The sequence below is a fragment of the Rhinolophus hipposideros genome (assembly GCF_964194185.1).
Source record: "Rhinolophus hipposideros genome assembly, chromosome: 3".
NCBI classification, from domain to species: domain Eukaryota; kingdom Metazoa; phylum Chordata; class Mammalia; order Chiroptera; family Rhinolophidae; genus Rhinolophus; species Rhinolophus hipposideros.
In genome coordinates, this window is record NC_138049.1 from 9,232,006 (window position 1) to 9,257,536 (window position 25,531).

The 25,531-nt window shown below is 42.5% G+C and overlaps 1 protein-coding gene across 11 annotated transcripts in view; it reads right to left on the reverse strand.

The window, feature by feature from the left end:
• The window catches only part of ARID1B (AT-rich interaction domain 1B), a 396,431-nt gene that overhangs the window by 22,526 nt on the left and 348,374 nt on the right, over positions 1-25,531 (reverse strand). For 6 of the 11 annotated variants that reach the window (XM_081035471.1, XM_081035467.1, XM_081035468.1 and 3 more), the window contains 4 exons: positions 16,847-16,992; positions 10,239-10,348; positions 9,349-9,507; positions 3,709-3,918 (listed from right to left, as the gene is read on the reverse strand). In XM_081035471.1, the coding sequence (XP_080891597.1) occupies positions 3,709-3,918; positions 9,349-9,507; positions 10,239-10,348; positions 16,847-16,992 (625 nt within the window). The remainder of the gene's footprint in view (positions 1-3,708; positions 3,919-9,348; positions 9,508-10,238; positions 10,349-16,846; positions 16,993-25,531) is intronic. The other 5 variants (XM_081035472.1, XM_081035470.1, XM_081035475.1 and 2 more) reach the window with 3 other exon arrangements.

The window sequence follows — 25,531 nt, forward strand, 5'->3', positions numbered from 1 at the left end:
GTTTAAAGCCAGGAGACAAAAAAAGCGCTTAATGTCTTGGTTTTCTTTTTTTTCATTTGCCTCTTTTAACTAATGCTCATTACTCCCACTCAGTCCTGCAAAGGCAGCATTTACAGTTATAAAACCATTAAGGAGCCTGCTGATAGCTACATAAAAGGCATTGCTCGTGTTGAGATTCTTCTGCCTGGTGCGTCTTCTAACGCCTTGCACTCTTCCAGAGCCGGTGCTGCTTAGAGGTGGAGATTTATCTCAGGAAATGTACACTCTGGCTCACACTCTCCCCGTCCCACCTCTAATTAGAAAAAAAAAAAGGCATCTAAAAACTAATTTAAAACACAGTAACAGAACTATTTTTGCAATTTAAGTGTTTGAGTCTTGATATGAAAAACAATGCTTTCTTCCGACTGCCACCAGCTCCCAGAATGATGAGCCTGTAATTCCAGCCACGTCCATCCTCTCACGTGAGGCTTTCTTGTGCTGCTGGGCAAAGACGACACTCGGTACAAAGGCTAACGAGGCCTCTGTCCAAATGACACCAATGTAAATGCCAGCAAAGCTACCAGCTGACCTACCTGGCAGGCACCTGGGGCTTATGAAGTGGCAGACACACATGGGACAATCCAGGGTTCCCACGTACACGTAGGCTGGAAAGAATACTTATTGCAAAAAAGAAAAGAGAAAAACAAATCCTGAAATGTTACATATGGATTTTAGGCATTATTTGAACCTTTGGATTCCCACTTGGGAACAGAGTTACGAAAGGTTAAACTACATGAATGAAATGTGAAGACCTGCAAATACTGGGGAATATTTTGCCTTTAGATACGTCCTGTGTTCAAAAACATGGTAAGGGTTAAGGAGACAAGTGGTTTTTAATGAAATGTTAATTTTTTGGATTCAAACTTTCTCACAAAGCTCTTTCTATCCATTTACTTAATACTAAATGGTGCAGGATAAGCAAACTACAGAACGCTCACGAAAATGATTGATGCCACTTTGGCACTTAATGCCAGCCTGCAACAAGCAGGCCTGTGGATTGCTTCAGAAATTACACAGAACGCTGCCTGGGAAAAATAAGGCCTGAAGTTCAATATGTGTGGTTGCAGCACCTGCTCCAACCACATCTGATGGTCACCAGTTAGATGGGTCTGAGTGACAAATGCCAAGTGGCCCCACTGCAAATCGCAGCTACATTCAAGCATTGCTCATTAGCTAAGCTAGCAGAGACTCACTTGCAGACCCAGCGTGGTACTGCACACAGCTGAGAGTCAGAGTACGGTATCCAAACAATCTTACAATTCTGTCTGTGATGAGCGGCGCCCAATTGTTTAGTATCCTGGGGAATCTAAAAAAATCTATGTCAGGGTCTAGGTACAGAGGGGAGAGATTAGGGTCCAGGTGCAGAGGGGAGAGGTCAGGAGTCCAGGTGCAGAGGGGAGAAATCAGGGGTCCAGGTGCAGAGGGGAGGGGTCAGGGGCCCAGGTGCAGAGGGGAGAGGTCAGGGGTCCAGGTGCAGAGGGGAAAAGTCAAGGGTCTAGGTACAGAGGGAGAATGGTCAGGGGCCCAGGAGCAGAAGGGAGAGGTCAGGTATCAGGTATAGAAGGGAAAGGTCAAGGGTACAGGCAGAGGGGACAGGTCAGAGGCCCAGGTGCAGAGGGGAGAGGTCCGGGGTCCAGGTGCAGAGGGGAGAGGTCAGGGGTCCAGGTGCAGAGGGGGAGAGGTCAGGGGTCCAGGTGCAGAGGGGAAAAGTCAAGGGTCTAGGTACAGAGGGGGAATGGTCAGGGGCCCAGGAGCAGAAGGGAGAGGTCAGGTATCAGGTATAGAAGGGAAAGGTCAAGGGTACAGGCAGAGGGGACAGGTCAGAGGCCCAGGTGCAGAGGGGAGAGGTCCGGGGTCCAGGTGCAGAGGGGAGAGGTCAGGGGCCCAGGAGCAGAGGGGACAAGTCAGGCGTCCAGGTGCAGAGGGGAGAGGTCGGGGGCCCAGGTGCAGAGGGGAGAGGTCAGGAGCCCAGGTGCAGAGGGGAGAGGTCAGGGGTTCAGCTGCAGAGGGGAGAGGTCAGGGGTCCAGGTGCAGAGGGGAGAGGTCAGGGGCCCAGGAGCAGAGGGGACAAGTCAGGCGTCCAGGTGCAGAGGGGAGAGGTCGGGGGCCCAGGTGCAGAGGGGAGAGGTCAGGGGCCCAGGTGCAGAGGGGAGAGGTCAGGGGTCCAGGTGTGGAGGGGAGAGGTCAGGGGCTCAGGTGCACAGGGGACAGGTCAGGCGTCCAGGTGCGGAGGGGAGAGGTCAGGAGCCCAGGTGCAGAGGGGAGGGGTCAGGGGTCCAGGTGCGGAGGGGAGAGGTCAGGGGCCCAGGTGCGGAGAGGAGAGGTCAGGAGCCCAGGTGCAGAGGGGAGAGGTCAGGGGCCCAGGTGCGGAGAGGAGAGGTCAGGAGCCCAGGTGCAGGGGGGAGGCATGCATCTTGCTCTCTCCCTTTGCTGACCACCGCTCACACTTGGTCTGCAGTGTTTGATTCATTATCAAATTACGCAAAGTCTTGAATCAGCTCCGATTGTTTCAGTTTAGGTCTCAGGTCCATGGTTGGGTGGAGCACCTCAGGGAGGACAGAGCACACAGCCCTCTCCTGCACCCCCGGAGCTGCAGAGCACTGAGACCAGGATGGGCCCTGGGTAATACTTGGGGTTAGATGGCTTGTCCTTGGGTAGTTAGTGACCTGCACCACCAGGGTGGAATGCAGGGTGCCTCACTGTGTATTAGACCCCCTGGGGCCCAGAGTGGCTCCCTTCATTGACTTGGGTGGGAGCCCAGGTGTGAACAGGTTTTCACAGCTTGCAAGTGACTCTAATGCACAGCTGGACCTGAGAACTGCTGGTAGGTGGGAAGAGCACAAGTTTTGGAAGCAGACCTGGCCCTGCCCCCTACCCTGAGAGTCCCTGGGCCACAACACCAGTTTCCTCATCTTTACTTTGGGGGCAGGCGACTCCTGCATGCAGTGAACACCTGCCCCGGTGCCCTTGCGGTACCCTTTCCCATCCCCACTGCAGCACACACTCACCAACTGGACACCATACTCAAGGCAGGGCTAGGACTAGGGTGAGGAAAGTATGGCCTCGAGGCTACCACATTTAAGGGGCCCTCACTCTGAGAGTCAGGTACCTGCACAGCCCTGAAAACAAGCGCCTCCTGGAACTCTGCGCCCCAGGAGCCAGCTGCCCCACTGTAGTCCCAGCCCTGCGAAAAATGAGCACTGACCGCCTTGTTGCACAAGAGGTCAGGGGTCCAGGTGCAGTTTTACAAGTATGACAGCTTTCTTGGTAAATTGCTTGGGACAGAGGTAAACTGTGGATTTGACTTGTATCTGATCCAGACTATTGATTTAGTCATGTGCAAAACACTTCTGGAGTATTCCACAGGATTCCACAGAATTCTACAGCTGTCAGGGACCCTCAAGAGAAATCTAGCCCAAGTGTCTCACTTTACAGATGAGGACTGAGGTCCATATAAATGACCTGTCAAGGTCATACTGTGAATTGGCTGCAAAGCCAGGGTCCTCAGCCCCAGCACTCTGCCCCTCCCCAACATGGACTCCGGTACAGGTGACTTTCTCACAGGCTTAGCTTTTTCTTTGTGAGAACAGTGAGTCTACATATTCATGGAAACTTGATGTGAGAGTTCCCCGGTAACGTCTCCTTGTTCACGTGCTTATTCCATCTCACCTGTGCCAAACCGCCAATCTCTTTGACGCAGACATAGAGCCGGAACAGATCCAGGGGCTTCTTGCCCACTGCAGGCAGACTTGTGACAGGAGAGCCTCTCTCTTCCATGAAGGTAAGGTAGCGGTCAACCCACAGCTTTCTCTCTGGCTCATTCCCCAACTCATACACCTTTGTGATCTTTTCTCCAGTGGTGGTGGATGAGCTGGACTTCTAAAGCCCAGAAGGGGCATTTGGAGATGGGGCAGGGGTGGGCAGAGGGAAAGGGAAGAAGGTAAGAAAAAAGTAATGAGCTACCAAGTACAAAAGGAGGAGAAATTTAAAAACTACTGCTATCACACAACAATTAGGAATGAAGGCTACTAGTTCAGGCACAAACTATACATTTCTTAATTAAGAATTTACTTTGACTTTAAATACAGGCCCAAACTCCCTCTTTTATATACTTAAAAAACAAAACCCCAAATCTTTTTCACTTTATTGATATAATAAGCGTTGAATCCCAGAAGGCAAGGTTCCAATGACGACTCACGTCATGTTTAAAAATAAAAGATGTTAGCTCATAAAATATCACAGTGCACTTAAAATTTCACACGTGGTATTACAGAGCCCAAAAAACTATATGGACCCTACTTTTCCTTGTCAAAATAGTGGCTACTGTGTGTCTTCACTGAAACTCTAAATTGTATGGAGGAACAGCAAATGCATGGTACTTGCTGAAAAATAAAAGATACGTCATATATCACAGGAACTAGTGGTGTGGGCCCTGTGCTCATTCGAGAGCTTTATACATTCATGGACAGCTAAAGCTGTGGCATTTACTCACGATGACGGGCTTTCCCTCCTTAAGAGGTCTTGAACTTCTCTGTCAGGGTGAGGGGCAATTAGATAATTATTTTAATAGCTTTCTTAGGCAGCCATGCTTTAAACATGAACATGTGCTATTTCATACGCCCAGCCTATCTATGGATAAATATATACATTTACTTTATGCACATGGGTTTATGGGCCCATGTGGTTTTTACTGATGCTCTAATTCTTGGTCTTTTATTTTTCTAACTCTATTTGATATTAAAATGTCAAAAGTTGCTGTTTCTGCACATTTGACGCCCACCATCTGGATTACGTGATCTGGGAAGGGAACACTTTTAGTTCCAAACAGCCCAACTGTATTATTTTCTCTTTCTTTTATGTCTCTGTATTTGTGGCAATATTTGTGTACTTGTAGTATTTGCAACTCTGGGGTTATTGTACAAAATCACTTCTGCAGTCCCCATACAATGTCTTTGGAACAGTAATTTACTTCACTTACTCATGTTTACTTACTCGGTTGTCATCTGCAATGGCTAGCCATTATTTGAGATGGAGTTTTTCTTAACTCTTTTCCATTATATCTAGCTTAATGTAATTTTAAACATATTGCTGAAATTCTGGGGGTTAAACATGATTGCCATTGAGGTTTGATGCTACCTTATTGAGCAAGATCTTGATCCCCAATAAAAGTAGGGCCTGAGAAAGGATGCCTGAAAACAAAACCAACGAAGCTGGTGAATGGCAGCGTTCCCTCCAATTAACATGTAATTCTCCAAGCTGTTTTTGCTGAAATTTTAAGCTTTCAGCTTCAGAATTATTCAGGCATAGAGTCTTTACATCAAATCTATAAAAATGGATGATGCAGTTTATGTAAATAAAAAAATGTAGACTGGAAGGATAAAAAAATAGTGTGATCTTTTAGAATAAGTTTTTAACTTTTATTTTCCTATTCTTATTATAACCAAGGAATATTTGACTAGGAGAAGAAACGCTTCTAACACATTGTACGCCACATTCTCCTACTGATAATAGTTCAGGAGCTTTGTCATCATTAATAGGGTACTTATTAATAGGAAGTTTTGAAACGCTAGTATTGAATTTTTTTTCTTTTGGGGAGGTCCTCTAAAAAAGTGGATCCAATATTTTAAAAAAATGAAAATTTGTAATAAGGACACAAGCAAAAAAGCATTCTTACCTAAAAAAATAAAAAAACAACCTCCAGCTTACGTTTCATTTATGGAAAATTGAAAAAGTTTCAGATTTGATTGAAGGATAAGAGAAATAAAAGCAATCATTCCCATTTAAAATTGCTGAGTAGCTCTACCAACATCCTAAACCTAAGACTCGACTGCCGTGTCTGGCCCGGTCCTCTCCAAACCCAAATTGGGGAAGGAAGGGCTCTGGAAGAAGTTGCTCGTGACCCGAGCAGTGAGGGCCTGAGAGTTTGTTACGAAAGGAGTGGGTTCTCCTAACCTGAAACAGGCCTAAAATAATGGTTTAGTTTGACTGTACATATTTTAACTTATCTTTCTCTGTTAAATGAACTTCAGTTTAACTTCTGCATATCTCAATTTGTTCTTTTAAAATGAGAAAAACTTAATGAAGATAATAGTTTTTAATAGAATCATTTTATTTTTCATAGTTTTTGGAGCTTCAAAAAAGCATTTTTATGGAGCCGTATGCGGGAAAATGCATCTCAATGAAAAGAAAGCGGTCGGGCCTCAGTTTATGTGTTAGGTCCTAGAAGAGGCCCCCACAGTGCCTGCTCCCCTTCTCTAAGCCTCAATGCAGGCTTTATCTGCCCTTGGCGGCACTTGGCTCCACGGTGGACAGAAGCCTGTGTTTTGCGTGGGGTTACAGCTTCCACAACCAGGGTTCCTGCTGATCTGGAAATACCAACAGTGGGTGTACGCCGAAGGTACTCAGGTACTCGGTAGGTAGATATTTGTTCTATGAAGGGATACTTAAATGGACGAAAAAGGTCTGAGAAGTCTAGCACCATCCAAATAAGAATGAACAACTGATTAAAATATAATATAAAAAGGATTTCTGTGAGCAAGGTGCTCAGTGAATGTGGACACTATCTAATAAGACTGAAAGCTGCGAGGGGATCGTGCCCATGGCTGGCATTTAACATCTGCATTCCCTGTCTGCCTTTAGGTTGGCTTCCTAGCCGATCACCAGTTAGTATTTGGGTGTCTGAACACAGAAACAGGACATGAAGAGAAACAACAGCCTCAGGAAATAAAGAGTATGCACTCTATCAGGCTCAATGCAGACCTTTCTTGTTCAGACATTAGCTATGATGTGACCTTTGGATAAAAGTCTTACACACTCTACCCATTGACAATGGGCAAACTAGCCCTGCAGCAAGATGGGTTAACTTTTCTTGTATTGTTTCCGTGTTGTGAAAATTGTATCCCACTGCATGAAACTGTCATGGAGGCAAGAAAAAGGAATGGAGATTGCTGAAAAATTATAGCAAGACATTATTATAGTGCCACAAATGTGTTCCTTGCATGAAATTTAATTAAGCCCGTAAGTATGTTTTCCTCAAGTCTTTTAGGCACATTTACATTTCAGCAGTCTTTACCATATGCCCAGTAATATGTGTACGTGCAAATGTTTATTTTTATTTGAGAATGTTTTGTAACAACACAGTGTTGGTCCATAACATGATGTCAAAGCAAAGAGCATCTTCATTATTTAGTTCATCTCAGGCCTGCTATTAGGTAGCCTTTGTTAGGGAGACTTTTAAGAGCAATTTTAAGTACAAATTGACATTCTATCTCAGAAAGAGCAGTTAAATATTCCTAAATTGTATGTATCTGCAGTGATTTGATAGCAGAGATAATCTGAGGTCCTTCATTACAATCTCCTTTGGTTCCTTTCTTGAATTAGCCTCGCATTCCAGAGAATGGCTGTTTTCTCAATATAGAGCAATCATCTAACCTTTTCCACTACTTGGAAGCACAGCTTCTCTTGTCTTTACCTACCAGTGGAGCCAGAGTTTGCTTGTAAATTCTTAAAATGGTTACAGTACAGGAAGAGATAACATATGTAGAAGTATTTAGGAAAAAGAAAAGTAACGTGCAATTTTTTAAAGTGTAACTGTATAATAATCAGAAAATTAATTCAGTTTACTTTTTCCTTATATTTAAGTGGAAAGTGGGGTTTATGCAACTACTAAGTTAAAATACAATAAAGATTCATTTTTTTATTATTCAGAAATTATCAAGGTGGAACGTGAAAACATAATATAGTCTACTAGTAGTTTTTGTTTTTAATAACTTATCAGTCTTATTATCTTAAAATTTTAAAGATTTTCAACCTCTAATATTTTTCCCTCTGAGCCAACATACAAATGTTTTTGAAGAGTTGTAATTTGAGTTCTACCTGTTAACTTGAGAGTATTACTGATTCAAACATGCTTTTCTTACGATTAAAATAAAACCAAACCAAACCAGGGTACATTATGGGGAAAGCCCCGCAATGCTGGCTGCCTTCTGAGACTCAAAGCAGACAATACAAAGGTATCAGAATTAAGGAGCTGCATTCTCCCTTCCCATTAGTTCTGCTTAACCCATCCTAGACACATTTTTCATTTCATCTTGGTTTGTTTCAAAAGTGAAACATATGTCTACAGAGAAGGTACCAGTGAATGTCTGCCCTTTCTTCCTCTGAAAAGGAAAATGCTGGTTAGACTAGAGTTCCACATGAGTTTTACAAACATTTACTGGAACCACCAACTCTGCAAACTATCTGCTTAAAGCGGTGAATGGATAATTAATAGCAGCCTCCTTTTGGGGTTTTGACTAGATTGCCAGACTCTGCACTTAAAGAGTCTTCTTCTCTCCAACTTCTTTTCCTGAGCCATGCTCTCCAACACATTGTCTTACAAAAATTAGAGTGTTAATTAAGTCTTCTTGGCAAGTAATTGCATGTTAAGGTTTTTTTTTTTCTTTAAAAGATCTTTTGATTCCCTATATGAATGTAAAATAAAGGTTACTACAGTGCCGTTCCTCTTTTTTTAATGGCACAGAATTAATTTCTTTAGTAGGAAAACAAAGGCTCTACAGGCAGAAGAACATAAAGGCTAAAATAATTATCTTATATATACATTATCATTTTTGTTTTTTATATGTCATATGGAAAGCAACACTTAATTTCATCAAGATTATCAGCAGTCTTGTGCAGGATATAATTTTTCATCTCAATGGATTCTAATGTAGGCATACATTATTAACCTAAAAACAGCATTCCAAATAGTTATAAGCACTAACATTTCCAAACTTTTCTGTTAATTTCTGACAAGTGGATTGAAACAAAGCAGGGCTGATATTATGCTCAACCGTGCCCAGAGTGTAATATTTATATTTTCAGGTAGGCAGTTTTGAAATAAGATGTTTCAGATAAAACAGTCCATGAAAGATTTAGGCCAGAGGCCAAACTTGTCATTTACTCTGTGGCTGCTATTAGTTCCCATGTAAATGGAGAAGTAACTCGTTTTAAATTTCTTAAGTGCACAATGGATTAGACATTTAAACAAAGTCACTGTGTGAAGGAGTTTGGACCCAGTAACACAATCGCATGCTTGGTACAGAGGTGCTTCTTTATATAGCGGTTTCATTACCAGAAATCAACTTCTATGATGCACATAAACTTTACTCATTTTGTTACTTATATAATCATAAAGAAATCCCTTTCATGGATAAATTACTGAAGAAAAAGTCTTATAAAACAAATAAATAAGCAAGCATTAACGTAGAATTAATTATCAAAAAACCCCAAAAAAACAAAAAAAAACACAAAAAAACCAGAGCCACTTACAGGGCTTGATGGAGTCTTTGGCCAGCCTGGGCTGCTAATGCTATCACTTTCATCTCCATGAAATGAGGAGATGCTAGCAGAGCTGGGGGACATTGGGGAGGGGACTGGCAGGTTGCCGGGGGTTGGGGGCTGAGAAATACCCTGAGAGCTGTAGCTATCCTGTGGTAGAGGAATAAAAAAAAAAAAAATATTGACAACGGTAGGGCAAACTTTATTTAAAATAACAAAAAGTACATCCAGTTTAACAGACTAACTTTTATATATAATAGATATATATAAAAACATGTACAAACACACACACAAACACACACACATATAAAGGTATTAAAACAACATTCTTAATTAGTATAATTTGGTAAGTTTGCTGGATGCTGGATAAGGCCACTAAGCCACCATGCTTACTTCAAGCTTACATGGAATGCTAAGCATGGGTTACCCCTTATGAAAGAAAGAAAGAAAAAAAAAAGCTGTTCACCTTATTTATCAAATAAGGCAGGAAAGCAAAATATTAAGTATGTTGTTGTTGCTGAGGCGGCCAAAACAGGAAGCTATAAACTGAAGGCAGAGAAAATGGCTGCAAGTTTCAAAACCAGGCAAGATCCCTTACTTCTCCCCACCCCCAAAGCATTTCTCTTAGGTGGGTCTTGTCCCTCCACCCCTCTCCCACAACCGTGAGTTAATGCCATCAGAACTAGTAACTTTCAGATCCACACCATGAGGGGGGTGGGGAAAGAAAGAAAGACTACAAACACATGGCACAAAATGAAGGCATGCAGAGAGAAGAAACCAAATGGGAAAAAAAAGTGTCGGCCAACACCAGTGAATAGAGAACAACATGGCAGCTTTAGCAAGGCAGACCCCACACTGCGTGCAGAGGAGAAAGGAAATACCTTCGCCTTGCTCTCAGGCTGTGGAGTTCCTTCTTCTTTACCGTCTGCTTTGAGAGGCAGGGGCAATTTGGATTCACCAGGAGACATCATATCTGCAAGACCCATAGATGCTAATCGAAAACAGGAGAAAGAGTTTAGGATTATACATGTGATTCATCAGGCTGTGCTCCTGCTAACACAAGTTACTGGGTGATGCATGGGGCACTTGAATTTCCCTTGAAGAAAAGAAAAAAGAAATTGTAACTCAGCACCCTAATTTCTGAAATCTAAATAGCATGACATTTTGGGACCCCTTCTTAATCTTAAAAAAAAAAAGAAAAAAATCATTTACTCAAGACCCAAACCACTGAAAGTCAACTTACAGCAGTTAAATATACAGCAAACAGTTATAATATAGTAAGTGACAAGTGGACATAAGCCCAATGTTTAAATTGCTCATCAGGTGTTGAAAGCAAATGCTGGATGTGTATCTTTTTTACCTGGTGACTAGAGGATTTAGTGCTTTCTTAATTTCCTAAATGCACATTACCCATAGTTTGCAAAAATAATTTGATATTTTATATTGTTTCATTTGAAAATCTTATCTACTGCATGTGGCCTAGTCTATAATAATGAAAGACAATCGTACCACATAACTTCAAAAACAATAATCAAAAGTAAGTTTTGAAGGAAAAGATTTCTAATTATTTTGCAATGGGCTGGTTTCCTTTCAGCCTGGTGCATTGTGTATGTTTATCAATTCTCAACCACAGCTCAAATGCCCAGGTCACATACCCACACCAGCTCAAGGGTCAACCTGACAATCCCAGGCAAAACTCACGTTCTATCTCCAGGCTCAGAAACTCGATCAAGTTCATCTAAGCTTCGGAACGAAAACTTCACCAACGAACAACTGACCTATACACATTTACTGCAAATACTAGTAGATACTTTCAAGTTAAAAATATGGCTTTAGATTTCTTTTTAAAGGAAGAACAAGGCTACAGTAGGGACTCAGTGTAGATATCAGGGGAATAACAGCTGAATGTCTATGGGGCCCCACTGTGAAAACCACATGCACAACACTGGGGTGTGAGCACGGCACAAGCAGATGTGCGAGGAGTCGGCGTGAGGAGAGATGGCAGTAGGAAAGGAAGAGGGGAGAGAATTACGAGCCTTAGAAATGAGTGGAGACCAGAAAACATGCCTACTTCCAAATCAAATAAACCTGAGGTTTTATGAATGGGACCCGGTTTACATTCTGCAAATGAAAGTGCTGGCCCAAATGAGGCGTCGGTACAAATGGGGCATGATGTGCTGGAGAAAAAGAGCAGCTTCAGAAAAGGCCCCATAGATTGCCCACTACAAAATGATTATTGCTCATATTCATGTATTACTATGTTTTAGAAAATGATTAGTTTTAATTACAGCAGTGAGAGAGTGAGCAGGGCTCTGGCGAATTTGCTGGCAAGCTTTGTGGTGCTAATTTGCTAATATCGTTAGCATCACTGCAGGTTGAGACCAGAGGTCCTGCCAAGAGCCACCCTGCCACGTGCCCATGAGTTGACAACGGCACGCTCAATGGCGCGCTCTGAAACGCCTGCATTTTCCACGGCCACAGTGGCTTGTTTTCAAAGCCCATTTGCAGCCCAGTCAGCCCTTGAAGTCATTACCACACACACAAATCATAATTGGGATGTTTTTCTTTTTCTTTTTTTTTCCAAATTACTTTCAATACTTAGACTTTAAGAACTGGAACAAAAAGCTTTTTCAAGTGATGCAGCTGCACAGAAAAATCTATTGGGATCAGCTAAAAATGCGGTTATTTTTGTGAATGTGTGAAACCTCAGAGAAGCAGCTGAGAGAGATTACACGAAGAAGACCGCCTTGTTGCTTTCGTGCGGTTTTATCTCTGGGGTCTAGTGAGATATGAACTGGTAAAGCTGTATGTTAAGAAAGACCCTTTTTAGAAGAATAGAAGGGAAAAAAAGCAGGACGAGTGTGGAAAAGGGGGCTTATTCATGAAAGTCCATACGTCCTCGCTGGTTATTCAGAGTAGGTTCAAAGGAATGACAGCCACACAATTCTAGAGGAAATGGCAAGGTCATGGACACGTGGCTTCTGTTAAGTCCTGCTTCTCCAAAGATTACAACAAATAGTTTTCTCAGCATGTATCATAAATCATGCTTAAATATATTTGAAAGAAAATAGCAATATCCTTTTTCATGCATCAAATGTGTTAATGTGCACAAAAGTAATTTTTAAGCATAAAGAGCTAGGTCAATATGTGTTATGATAATTAATGATGATAATTTACACTGATTTAAAAATCAGACTTAGACGAATATAAGCATATATGCTGGTCTGAAATCCCCCAAACTTCTTCATTCTCTGTTATATATTTTATTTATTTATTTATTTTTTAAATTATATTTTATTACAGGGAAGAGTGCGAACGCAGTCCCCCACTACCACAAATTATGCAGTCGAGTTTCCCCCATTTGGGGAAATCGCAGGGGTGAGCACATCCGGAGTGCAATGGATAAGCCTCGCCCTGGGAAAACCACCTTTGTGATCATGATATCTCCCCTGCCAGGTAAGCATCTCTGTTATATATTTTAAAGAGGGCATTTGGGTTATGCAAATTCAAAAACTTTGCATTGCTTTATTATCTTGAGAGATAAATAAGAACAGGATTTAGAGTAATAGTTTTTCTTAGTACTCCTGCCTCACAATGCAAATTTTATTTTACAAAATGGATCATAAGGGCTTTCCTTCCTATGGCTTTTACTCCCTTTGGTTGAAATGCTTATTTTTGACTTCGTAGCAGAATTCTCCACGAACCACTGCAGAGAGCCACATGCCTCCCAGGGCAGTGACACTCCAGGGGCACTATTTTCTTCTCCTTTCCCAGAAGGAAAAGACCACTACTTTCTTAAGGACGTGTTAAACTGAGGCACTGATCTTTCTCCTACTGACACCAGTAATCAGTGTGTAAAGTTCAGGCCAAGAAGGGGCAGTACTGAGTCTGACTGTGGCGGGTGGGGGTTACTGTAAATACCCAGCATGCACTAGCCTCTGGCTTCACCATAGAAATTTAAGAGCTAGAATGATTTCTTAAAGTAAGTGTGGGTCAAGGTCCTAAGGCAGCTATTTCACTGTGGATCTAATATATTCCAAAAGAACATAAAGAACATATGGTGCGAGTAAAACTGAACTGAAACATTCATTCCTACTCTCCCAACTTCCTTTACTAAGTCTCCTTACAAGGCTGCAGAATCATTCCCAGAAGATGGTAAAACAAGACCAGAAAAGCACAAACAGTTCTTTTCTTTTCATGGTAGATAATATGCCATACTCTGCAAAATATTTTATTCCTTGTTTTTGAAAACACAAAAGGGCCTATCTCTGGGTATACATCTGTAGATATTCATGGCTATTTTTATATGTGGCAAATATATAAAGAACACTGTTAACATAACACATACAAGGTAATGAGAAAAGCTCAGGAGAAACACTTCTCTCTACTTAGAGCAGCAAGGCTTTGAAAGAATCCCAGAAAGTTCCCTATGCTGATGCACCTGGGGGGGGGGGGAGTGCAAGTGAGAGACACGACCCCATCATTCCATCACAGTCCCCTCCCCACTCAGCAGTCCCAAAGACACATGCAGCCTGAGGAAAAGCAGCATATTTGCTGAGCATCACTGCTTCACGGAAAGCAACTACTCTCTCTTGTGAGTTGGACTGATGCTCCCAAGAAAGCTCAGCTACTTACGCAGCCACCGATACGTGTGGTATAACTCAGCGTACATTTTCCCCAGTTTAAGAGAGATGGTTTTCATAGTTTATCAAGTCTTTTGTAGTTTTTGGGGGGCAGGACAGCAATTCACCTAAAATCATTAACTTAATCAAACAAAAAAGCCAACAATAGTTATAAGCTACCTAGACAACCAGGAACAATAGTGCTAAAGATCCCAAACTTCCTTTGTGAAGGATCCTAAAATCTCAAGACAGAAAACAGCTATCCGTCTGGCAGATTTATATTCTAAGCATAGTTTTGTAAACCTTTTTTTTTAATTTCAAAACAGCAAATTATTTGGTAAATGGCTAATGCCACACAAAGCTGGCAGCAGTTCTGCTAGGAGGCTGTTGAGCAAAACACCTCTGCCCTGGTGGGTGTGAGGCTTTAGCCTCACCTGAGAATCACCTCAGGAGTCTGTCAGCAATGACGGTTCTCGGGGTATCTCCCGCACCACAGCTCCTGGGGGGCAGCCCCAGGAGTCTGTAGTTCTCATGAGCATTGCAGGCAACTAACAGCTGGCTCTCGATTTCTGAGAACCCTGAAGGAAGGTGTTGATGCTGTGGCATTGACAGGACATTGCTGGGCTGGCAGAAAGACCCGCGACTGGACTCTGACGCGCTCTGTGTGGAGGGGGCCTGGCCCCACAGCCTGCGGCGGCTCATTTCCTCCCTGTAGGTTATGCTGATGGAAATGCCCCCCACACTGTACACTTCCGCTGAGGCAAACTCAGCCCTGCACGAAGGTATGTTTTCTGACATCAGATGTCTTCTTTAAGATGATGGTTTTATGCTCAGACTGATGAATATTATAAAAGAAAACATAAATAAGTACTATGTAACTAACAATACAAGTATCACATGGGGTGCATTTAACAAGGTTATACAGGGCTTATAATTTTGCCCATAGTAATACGTAATTCTAATCTTTTAATCCAAATAATTTTTTTGAAAAAAACCTCTAAAGGAAAAAAATCCCCACAGACTACCATCCTACTTCCCTAGCATTTTCAGTGAAGAAATAGTTGTCACATTCATACTCGCACTGACTCCATTTAAATAATTACTTGCTCACTGAAGCTTGTAGCGATTTGTCACTACACAGGAGGACGTTTTCTGGCCCTGTACACTGTCTACAGCACAACTGCTGGAACTCAGTGAAGAGGATGCTGGCTGCCAGGGGCGTCAGCTGCTAAGTGAGGCTCAGCAAATCCCACTGCCAGCCCGGCCATCGTTTGTATTATCTTCACTTTTTCCAAAAGTATCCCTGGTTGGAGAAAATGCTTTGCTGTCATCACTGGAAATTTATCTCCATGGGTCCAAACCATGGAGACTGATGTAATGATGATCCAAGCCATTTCTGGCCCATCCCTAGAAAAGCTAAGTGGACACCTTCAGGCCCAATCTCTCACTGGGAGCTCACTGTCCCACTCTGGGTTCTTCTGTCATTCCCGTTTCCTTCAGAGACCACGCCAGTTCTAGCAGAGGCACGTGCACTCATCAGCAGATACACAGTGAATGCTAAGTCGTCAATATTCCTTGGATGTGCTGCGTGATTACTTTCTATCAGGTAGCATTTGACTTAATAAAGCTGAAATAAAATCATATAAATGTGCAGAAAAAATTTTGATAAATGTTTAAATTATTAAAAATTCAATGTTTCAAAATGCACAATGCAATAAAAAAAATACTACTAGTCTGTACAAAAGGCTGTGAGGATAAATGGCCTTTCATTGAAAAGATTTCCCCAGTATGAAATAACAAATAGCTGAATTATCTGAATAATAATAATAAAAAAAAACCCCTCTCTGTGAATCTCCATTAAATTGGTTATTTCTTAGGGACACATAAATCTTCTTATGCAGGGCACGGTGCCATCTATTTGTTGTGGGTTATTTTTGTGGCTCTGGAGTCCAAGGGAAAAAGGGAAAAATGAGTATTGCTAATAGTAGGTGAAAATTTATTGTGTCGTTTCAATGCTCTGAAGTAATTTCATTTCAGCAAGCCAGACGAAACACATAATGTCATAACCCAAACACGCTATTACCTGGGACAGTGCTGGAAAGGGAAGGGGAAGCTGCTTCTAGCTAATAGACTGTTCAAAAGCTTGACAATTTTCATTGCAAATGTGAAAACGCCCACCTCCCTGGATGAATGACCACCTGCTTAACATCAGGACGGACCATGATTTATTTAAAAACTTTCATTTGCACTAGTAGTTTCTAGTTTTAACTCTTCCACAAACTTTTAAAGAGAAGTAATCAGGGAAAGGCACTATGAAATTAGATGCTAGAAACTAGTACTCGGAAGCTCAGACAGGCTACAAGCCCAGCCTCTAGCTGTCTCTTCTGCTGACAAACAATAGCTTTGAGGTGGACTTTCAAAGATGGAGAGGTTAGGAAGGCAGAGAAAAGAGAGAACAAAAAAAAGTAAAAAAAGGAACAGGCCTCTAACTCCACAATGTTTTTCTAACACATAAAGCATCACAGGACACGCTCTGGCTACTCACAGATCTGTATTAAGTCAAGGAGAGACTCCTACCCCAAAGTGGCATCTATCACTCTAACAGGGAAGAGAAAGCAACAGGTCGGTTGAATTACTGACCTTTATGTAAAAAACAATTATGTAAAAAACAATAAAGTGTAAGGTAACCCTCAAGTCTTCAAACAGTTGGCTGAGCAAGTTTCCAAGAAGCAGAAAAGCAGTATTTTCCCCTTTTCACCAAACGGTCCAATTGCTTGACTTGCTCTTGTACTTTCAGCGCTGCTCGCCTAAGGGGAGAAGAGGGAGAGGCGGGGCTGCTCTCAGAAGCCCAGAGCCGCCAAGGTTACCTGTGGAGCTGTTCACCATGTTGGGTGTCATGCTGTAGGGCGGTGCCTGGGTGTTCATGAGCCCCGAGTTGTTGTTCATGGGCTGGCTGTAGGGAGAGCTGGAAGCCATAAGTCCACTCTGATTCATGCCCGGGAAACTGCCTTGCCTGTATAGAGAGAAAGCACACGCATACGGATACTGACCACGCACATTATAGTTTGTTTTGACTGGGAGTCATTTCTCACAATGCATTTAGGCAAGGGGTGGGGCCAGTATTTCTCATATTTTCCTTAAAATAATTTATTTCCTGGAGAGAGAGGCTGAACTCTTATTGCTTGGTAATTACTTAATATACTTGTACTATGAAAAAATTCCAGATAATGTAAATTCCAGAAATAAATTACATGTTTTAAAGCATGTCAAGTGTTCCAGGTTATGATTTATATAAAGAAATATAAGCGAGAAAGGTGGAACTTGAAATAAGAACAGGAATTACAAAAGCAAGCAAAATTAATTTCTAATGTTTAAAAAGATCTGACTCTATTAACATTAGCATCCTCACATCAAAAAAACAGAAGTCCAGAAATGAAAAAAAAATAAGCAGTGTGGGAATACTTAAAAAAAAAAATTCATTGACTTAAATTTTCTGATACAATGAATATGGGAGAAAGCATTCCCAAATCCCCTTCAACCCTATTATTTAACCTTCTGAAATTAGATGCTATTAAAACATACCAGTTTCCCTATTTAAAATTACACAGTAAACATTGGGCTTCTACCTTTTTTTGTAGCAGTTCATCTGTGCCAGGAAGGAAAGGGCGCTAGACTGGCTGTCAGTGTCCCTAACAGGCTCCCGCCCTAACAGGCCCACCCTTCCCCACTGCCATGCAGACTCAGGAACCTAACTTTTGGTGGCTTCATTTGGTTCGTTTTGTGTCTATACATAGAAACAAAGCTCTTCACTCTTGCAAAGCGGCAAAGGGCACTCTTTGGTTTGAAGGTGAAAACTGTCACACAGTGTCATTTCTCTAACGGCAGGTAATGGCGGGGTGGGGCGGGGGCGAGATTTAAACAGCAAGGCGGTTTTATTCTCCCAGGAAAATTACAGAAAGGAAGACGATGGCAGTGTGGCAAAATCTTGAAAGTCGAGCTTGACTACCACATAGCAGTCAAGCTTGGCTTATCTGCGCAGTAACTTTAAAAAACTTTTCAAAGTCTTGGCTGCTAATGTTTATTATTAAGAGTAAAGCTAATGGGAAGGGTGAAAATCCAGATACTTTGCTTATCTGTCCAAATTAATTATGATTACAGCCCCCTCCACCGCCACTAAACTATCATTTGGTGGCTCTTAATGGATAATAGTAGAAAATTTTAAAGAGATTCTTTAAAGGATTAACATAAGTCATTAATAAAAATGTAATATACTATTCTTTTTGTGTAGGTATTTTCAGTGGGTTCAACTTTTTTGCTTGTAGAAAAAGTTCAAACATGGTCTGTTTGAAAAGTCAAAGTATCAAAGGTTTGAGTGTTTTTCTTTTAAGTATTATACAAACCATTCAGGGAAATTCTGTACAAACAAACACTTGATGGCTTGGAAAGAACATTCTAGAAGGTTGAAAGACTAATGGTGTGAGTGTGGCTCTGGGAGAGGGGAGTGCTAGTTCACCCTTGAATGCTCCACTCACTGAGATTCCACTCTGAAAAACACCAGGCTGCTGAATCAGAGCTGTAATACCCACTGCAATTCATTAAGGATGGATCTGAGATCATCCAATGGCTTCTGATTAACCTCAGATCGTACATCCTTATAAATACATTGCCCAGCAACTGTACACACATTCCTGTACGGTTAGGATTGTAACATGAGCCTGTGGATAGCTGGCATTACCTCAGACATTCAGGTTTGTTGAGATGTTTTCATTCAAATGAAAGACTAGTAGCATTTATGGAACTGTTTGAAAAGAGAACAAATGGCAACTGTTGGAACAGTTCTCTCAGTTTCTCAGCAGATAAAGCACAGAAGAGCACCCTTAACTTACGAACAGGCAGTGTTTTCTGGGGACTACTTCTGAGGTAGCCATTGCTTCCAAATCTCAGCCCACTTTGCCCTGTCCTTCAAGATGCAGACCACGGGCCACTTCCTCCATGCAACCCATCCCCATGCTCCACTGGGGAGCTCTGCCTTCTGCAGGCTCTGCTTTCATAGCACTTTGCTCTCTTTTGTGTCCTGAAACAATTTAGGTGCATGTTTTGGCCCTTCCAGGTTGTGTGTGGACGCCCCTGACAGGAGCGACTGAACACATGACGGAAACTACAAAATACGTTTTAACTAAATCGATAGAGGACATTTTTATCACTGTACATAGGAATTATGAAAGATGGCCACCTTTTAAAGCTTCCACCAAATTCAGTTTCACATGCAGTGTAACTAACATGTGTGTGAAATTAACAGTTCTTTAAGCACAGTTGTTTATATAACAAGGTAGAAATGAGACTCAGAATATAAAATCTACCAGGCAGATGGTCAGATGAAGTAACCTCAAAGACCACATCTAACTCTAATCTATGATTTCTCTCCCAAGTCTGCACTGTCCATCTTCAATCACCATAAGATGACGAAGGTACACCTTAAAGAGGTTTTTAAGAATACCCTTAAAATAACAAAAAATATAAAGGATGACAGATTTGTGTGTTGGATGTCTGTTGCTGGTTACAATGGTCCTCAGTGAAACTGCATCTATAGTTTTCAAGAGTCTAGTTAAAAAGTGAGGGGTCTTAACTCTGTCACTAGCCACATTTTCCACTGTCACTAGGATCTGGGAGCAAATCACGCTGGCTTTCTGGGTCTCAGTTTTTATATACAAACATGGAGGGACTGTTAATAATTTTAACATTACTACTTTATGAAGAACCTACAAATATGCCTGGCACCATTTCTAGGCACTTCACACATTTAATTTTTAAATTCCTGGAGGAGGGTAGGTGGAATTATGCTCATGTACAAAAAAAATAAAATAAAATAAAGATCAGAAAGATTAAATAACTTGCAGAAAGACACACAGCCAACAAGTGGCAGAAACAGAACTCCCCAAGACTGCTTTCAGTCCATTGTCCTATACTGTTTTCTCTAAGGGCCCTCACACTGCTAACACTGGATGAGACAAAGTGTAATGACATACAGCAGCCTACTGTATACCTTTCTATTTGTCTACCGGATTCATCTTTGGTGGGAGAAAGCTGACAGATCAGAACGGTGGTTTCCCTCTGAGCTTCCTGGAGGGCACCCTTTGGCGAGATGGACTCAGTGAGAGGTGGTGGAAGTAAATAAAATAGCACCCTGGGCAACTGCTTCTGGAAAGGAGTTCATCCTGTGTGCTGCAAGCCTCTGGGGTATCCAAGTGGGGAATGCAGGGCATGTGTGGCCATGAGCACAGCCCCTGGCCGCCTGGCTAAAGTGGGAGAGAGCTAGTCTTTCATCACCGCAGAAGAAATCCTATTTATTATTGCTTTGGAAATTACTGGCAAGACGACTGGTAATTTTGAACAAGCAAGATAGGCTTAATACTAAACAAGAGTTTTCAATGCGCTGCTGAATTTTAGAAATCGAGGCAATTCGTATTGTGGAAGGAAACGTGAGACAGCCGCCTCTATGATTAAGCCGAGCACTCCCACTTACCCTGGTGCATCTACCGTAAAAGGATTTCTGTGGCTCACAACAAAAAGCTTATTTGGTTGGGCTGCCTACCCTTCCTGGGACCACAGCAACCTCGGAAGTCGGTGCCTTTTCAGAGGCAGCACTCACCGACTGCTAAACCCATTCTGACCACAGTGACATTCGAAGGCTCCAAATAGAAGTTGGAGAGCAAAGAAGTCAATCGCTAGACATTTTTTTTTTTCAAAAGGAAACAAGAGCAGGCAGAACAGAACAAAACACCACCAGGCAAAGATACAAACGGAAACAAGGGAAACATTTTCGATATAAATAAGACCCTACCAAAAGGGAAGTGGTAGCTGGAAGAGCAACGTGCCCTACCTTGACCTCTGGGTTTGTGACTCACTAGGGGTTTCTAGTGGGTCTATGGACTGAGGTCATTTTTGTTACAAATTACTGCTGTCCTGATGCCACACATTCTTAGCCTGCAATGGCTGTGGCAATGAATGCCCTATCACATCCCGAGAGGGAATTCGATAGACACTTAAAGGGAACGTTTTGTTGTGGTTATGCTGCTAAGGTACCTCTTGGGCTGTGCCCAGTGAAAATCACTGTGGCAGGTGGTGCCACAAATCACAGGGTGCTGACCAGCGGGCCTGCGCTTACTGGGGCCGGGGCCCACTGGGGAATGGCCAGGCACCATTCCCTCATGTCAAAGCATCACATGCGGGCGTGTCATATAGACATGCGGAGCTGCAGAATAACCAGAAGAACGGTATTTAAATCAGTCTTCGGTGGGGACTAGATGTGTTTAAGATCTGTCATTCAGTGACAAAACCCCCGTTATTGTAACGAGAGTAATTCAGAAGTGGGGCTGCACATGCATTTCCCTCAAGCGATTCTGGTCCTGCATTTCAATACACACACACACACACACACACACACACACACACACACGTAATTTTTATAGGTTCTCCTTTAGTCACTTTGGGAATTTCTTAAACATCATCTGCCAACAAAGGGCTGGCTTGGGGGAAAAAAACCCAGAAACAAACACCAATTTTAAAGTGATAATTTCCAGTGCTCCACTGTGAAGGCAGAAAGTGGAATACATCTTTCCAGTACACTCTGAATTTAGCAGTTTAAATATCAGTATGAAATCCATTTCTAAATATCTTGTTTTTAAGTCAACTGCAATAAAATTTAAAAGTCTGTACATGACTGTGGTACTTTAAAAGAATATTTAGGCCATATGTTTTTAGCAATACCATTATTTTGTTCTCAACAGTGATAGACAAGGAGTGTGAAATACACATCCTGAAAATGAATGGATTTCTGATACAGCTCTTTGGAGAAGAGGATGGACAGACAGAAGAAATACTTTGGAAATAGACACCCACGTGAGTGAAGCCTCTCTGTGCAAGTCCCAGGGGCAGACACACAGAAAGAAGTTCTGCTCTGAAGAGCTCTAGCATGTCCACTGAAAATATCATCCATACGTTCCAAACGAACATAAAAATGTGTGCTTTATTTGAAAACTGTATATGATTGCCACGTATATGTATGTTTTTCTCTACATGGACTGTCATTATAGATGTAGTTTTGAGTTATGAAAGCAGAAAAGATTACTGACTCACTAGGTATATTAGGCTACCCCTGAGATTTGGGGGCACTTTCCCACTTCAACCCAACAGTTATCAGAACCAGGAACCTTTGAAAAGCCCCATTCCGGTAGTCGCTTCTTGGAGAACTCCAATTGTCTATATAACACTACACAAGACGCCCTACTTTAAATGTTGTATAAACACAAAGTATTTTCATGTCTATGTGTCCAGCAACACTTTCGACCTAAGTTACAGGGTGACTCTTCGAAAGCAGTACCAAGAAGGACAAATGCAGCTGAGATTATTTTACATCTGCTATCTGAAGAGGGAAAAACAACTCCTGTGTCTCCAAAACAACACGGTTAAAACAGAAAAGAAGGCTGCCCCAGCCCTGGCCCATTGTTGGAGTGGTGATTCCATCAGTTGGCCTGCAAACACAAATGCATCAGCAATTCTGGGGCAAAATCATGTTATAGTTTCAACAAGCTGGTTGCTCTGGGTAGATCCTGTGCAAGGAAAGTAGCTTCATATGATTCAACCAAAGACAAAGAACACATACAGAGCCAATGACTTAAAATTTACAGGTTTGTATAAAAACGCACAGCCACATGCTATTAAAACAAACCAACTACTGCACCCCTTTCAATCAGGGAGACATGTTAGAAATAACTAAAATGAATTAGAAATACCTTCCATTTGGTTGCTGGTTCCAACCATTTGTTCAAGATAGGTGTTTTAAGATAAGTGTGGGAGGAGAGGGGGAAAGGAGGAGCATAGTAGTTGTCAAACACAAACAAACAAAGTCAAATAAATAACCAGAGCAGTGAGGGTCAAATGACGCCCAGATTGTGGGTAAAGGGGAAGTGCCTGTGCTGTGGGGCTTCTAACTCTGAGGAAGGGATGCTGGCCCCTCCACCCATTACTGCAGATGAGATGTGAGGGACAGAAAGGGGAGTCGGTCAGGTAAGGAGGAAAGGAGGGGGCCTGTGGGTATCCAGGAGCAGAGGACGGCTGGTGGGAAGAGAGGCAGACTAGTAAGAAATGAGAGTGGGGTGGGGGAACCCCAGGTTCTGTGAGGTTTTGTCTATATCCTAAGAGAAAGAGGTTGAGACGAGGTGTTCTTAGGAGAAATGGCATAGAGATTTGTGCATTGTTCTCTGACTGTACTGGAGGCCTGAGGAACGAAGGTCAGCGCACAGGTTGTGTGGCTAGTCCGACAGTCCAGGTAAGAGACAACAGGGCCCTGGAACCAGGACTTGGTGATGAGTGAGACTCTGTGGGGAAAGGAAAGGTGCACCAAGATGGCTCCTGGGTGTCTGTCCGGCTGCACAAGAGGATGGATGGTGGGCCGTCACTGAGAAAACACCGGACAGATCATGAGTTTGGCTTGGGGCGTGTTACCTGATGTGCCCCTCAGTTCCCAAAAGGCAACGTCATGGAGACAGCTGGAGGGACCAGTCTAGAAAGTAGAGAGGAGTCCTTTAGTTCACCTTCCCTCCCTATGCAGGAAGGCCTTTGTAATACTGAGTCTTTTCTCTAAGGTCTCCCCTCCTGTGAACATGACCTTTCCAATGCAGCCCGGTTCCTTAAAGAAAGCTGATGTGTGTAGACTGCCAGCAACAACGCTACAGCAAAATTTGCCATTTTCTACCTAGAAATTAGTAACTGTCCAAACCCTTCAGTAATCGATACATGTAAGTCTTATTTTTTCCCTTTAACAACGGGCAAAGGGGAATGTTATTTTTCAACAGCACTGTGACAAAGGCCCTTTCGACAGGGGCCACAGTTCCCTCAGCATGGTCCCGAGAACGGTCTCTTCGTGGATACATTTAGCGGATCACTCTCCAGAGAACTGCTCCCTGGCCTGTCTTCACCACTGGCCTCTGTAACGTGGTGTTGCTCACAGGGCTTCTCGGTGACTAGAGACATTTCTTCCGGTTGTCTCCACTGTTCTCCACAGAGCTGTATTTTCACCCCTGCATCTTGGTGAAGCTATTTCCACCACGCACTGAGGAATACTGCATAGTCCATCCAGGGTTTCTTAAGAGCCTACAACACCAGAAACATGTTTTCCTTTCCGTTAACTACTTCTTGAACACTTCTCAGAGGGTCCCAACCTGTGATCAGCTCTGCTCCTGGCCTTGTTGCTAAAATGGCACCTGGTGTGCAATTTTAAGATTTAGTACTTGCTTTTCACCTTGATGCAGGTATCCGGTTTGAGCTGTTCCTAAAGCAGCTGACTGCTCGTCACCTTCTCTCTCAAAGCAACCAGGAGAACAAATAGAGCTCAGGGTTTTGAAGTGAAAGATTTCCTTGTCAGCGTATGAAGAGATTGTAGAAAGTGTCTGGCTGCTTGAATTTCGGTAATTGATAATTAAGAATGTTCTCTTCATCTTGAAGGTGGTTTTGGTTTGTTAAGCCCATTGTTCTATAATTATAAATGATTTACTGGCAATTATACAAAATAAATTCAAAGTTTCCCTTTTGAAGATGCTTCATTCAGAGATTTTGACGTCAGCACTTCCCAGGTGACGCCCAGCACTCCGGTACCTCAGGGCAGGGCGCCAATGAAAGCCACAGGGACAACAGTGGGTCCCCAAGCCTGTCTTTTCCCTGCAGGAGGTGACCCCAGAACTTTGTGGGTTCTGGTACACGGAGCTTCCCACTGGCCTCTGCCAAGATGCAAATGGCGCACTTCCTGGTCTGGTGAAAACGATAGCCACTGTCCCGCACAGAAGAAAAATGAGTAGTCACTGACATCCTCCACAGAAAGAAAAAAGTGTCCCCTTTTAATTGCCTTAAAGATCTTTATTTAAAAAAACGTTTATCTTGAGATCATAATGCCATTAAAAAAAGAGCCCCAGTAATTTACAAGGAGGGCCATTCCTTTTCAGTGATGGGAACACCCACCGTTCCCACCAGGACATCCCCTTCTGGGTACAAGGGATAAGGGAGAGAGGGACCTGACCAGGGAAATGGGTCTTCTTCGAGGTACAGGCACCTCAGACATGGCGAGCAGATCAGCTCGACAAATACTGAGCTAAGTAGCAGCCAATCTAAGTGATGTGTTGGGAGTGAGATAATTAAGAATGCACAGATCTCTAGGCATTCATGGGCTTCTTGTACTTTAACGGACCCGTCTCGGCTGAAAAAAACTCCAAAAGAACAGATTTGGGGTCTTGAGATCTCCATCTCATATATTTCACCACAGGAATATTTTGGAAAACCCTTTAACAAAGAATGTGGTAGTCCAGGGTTATAGTGCCAGGAAATATATTAATGTAGTCATTTCTAACTTAAAAAAAAAAATCCTCCTAAAATTCTTATACATTTCCTGAGCTAAATGTGGCCTTCGGACACAGAGTTACTTAATTTAAGCAAAACACTGTTCAAAGTTAGGGTAAAAATGTTGCAGGAAAGTCCTGAAAACTGAGCAAAAACAGTTCTTT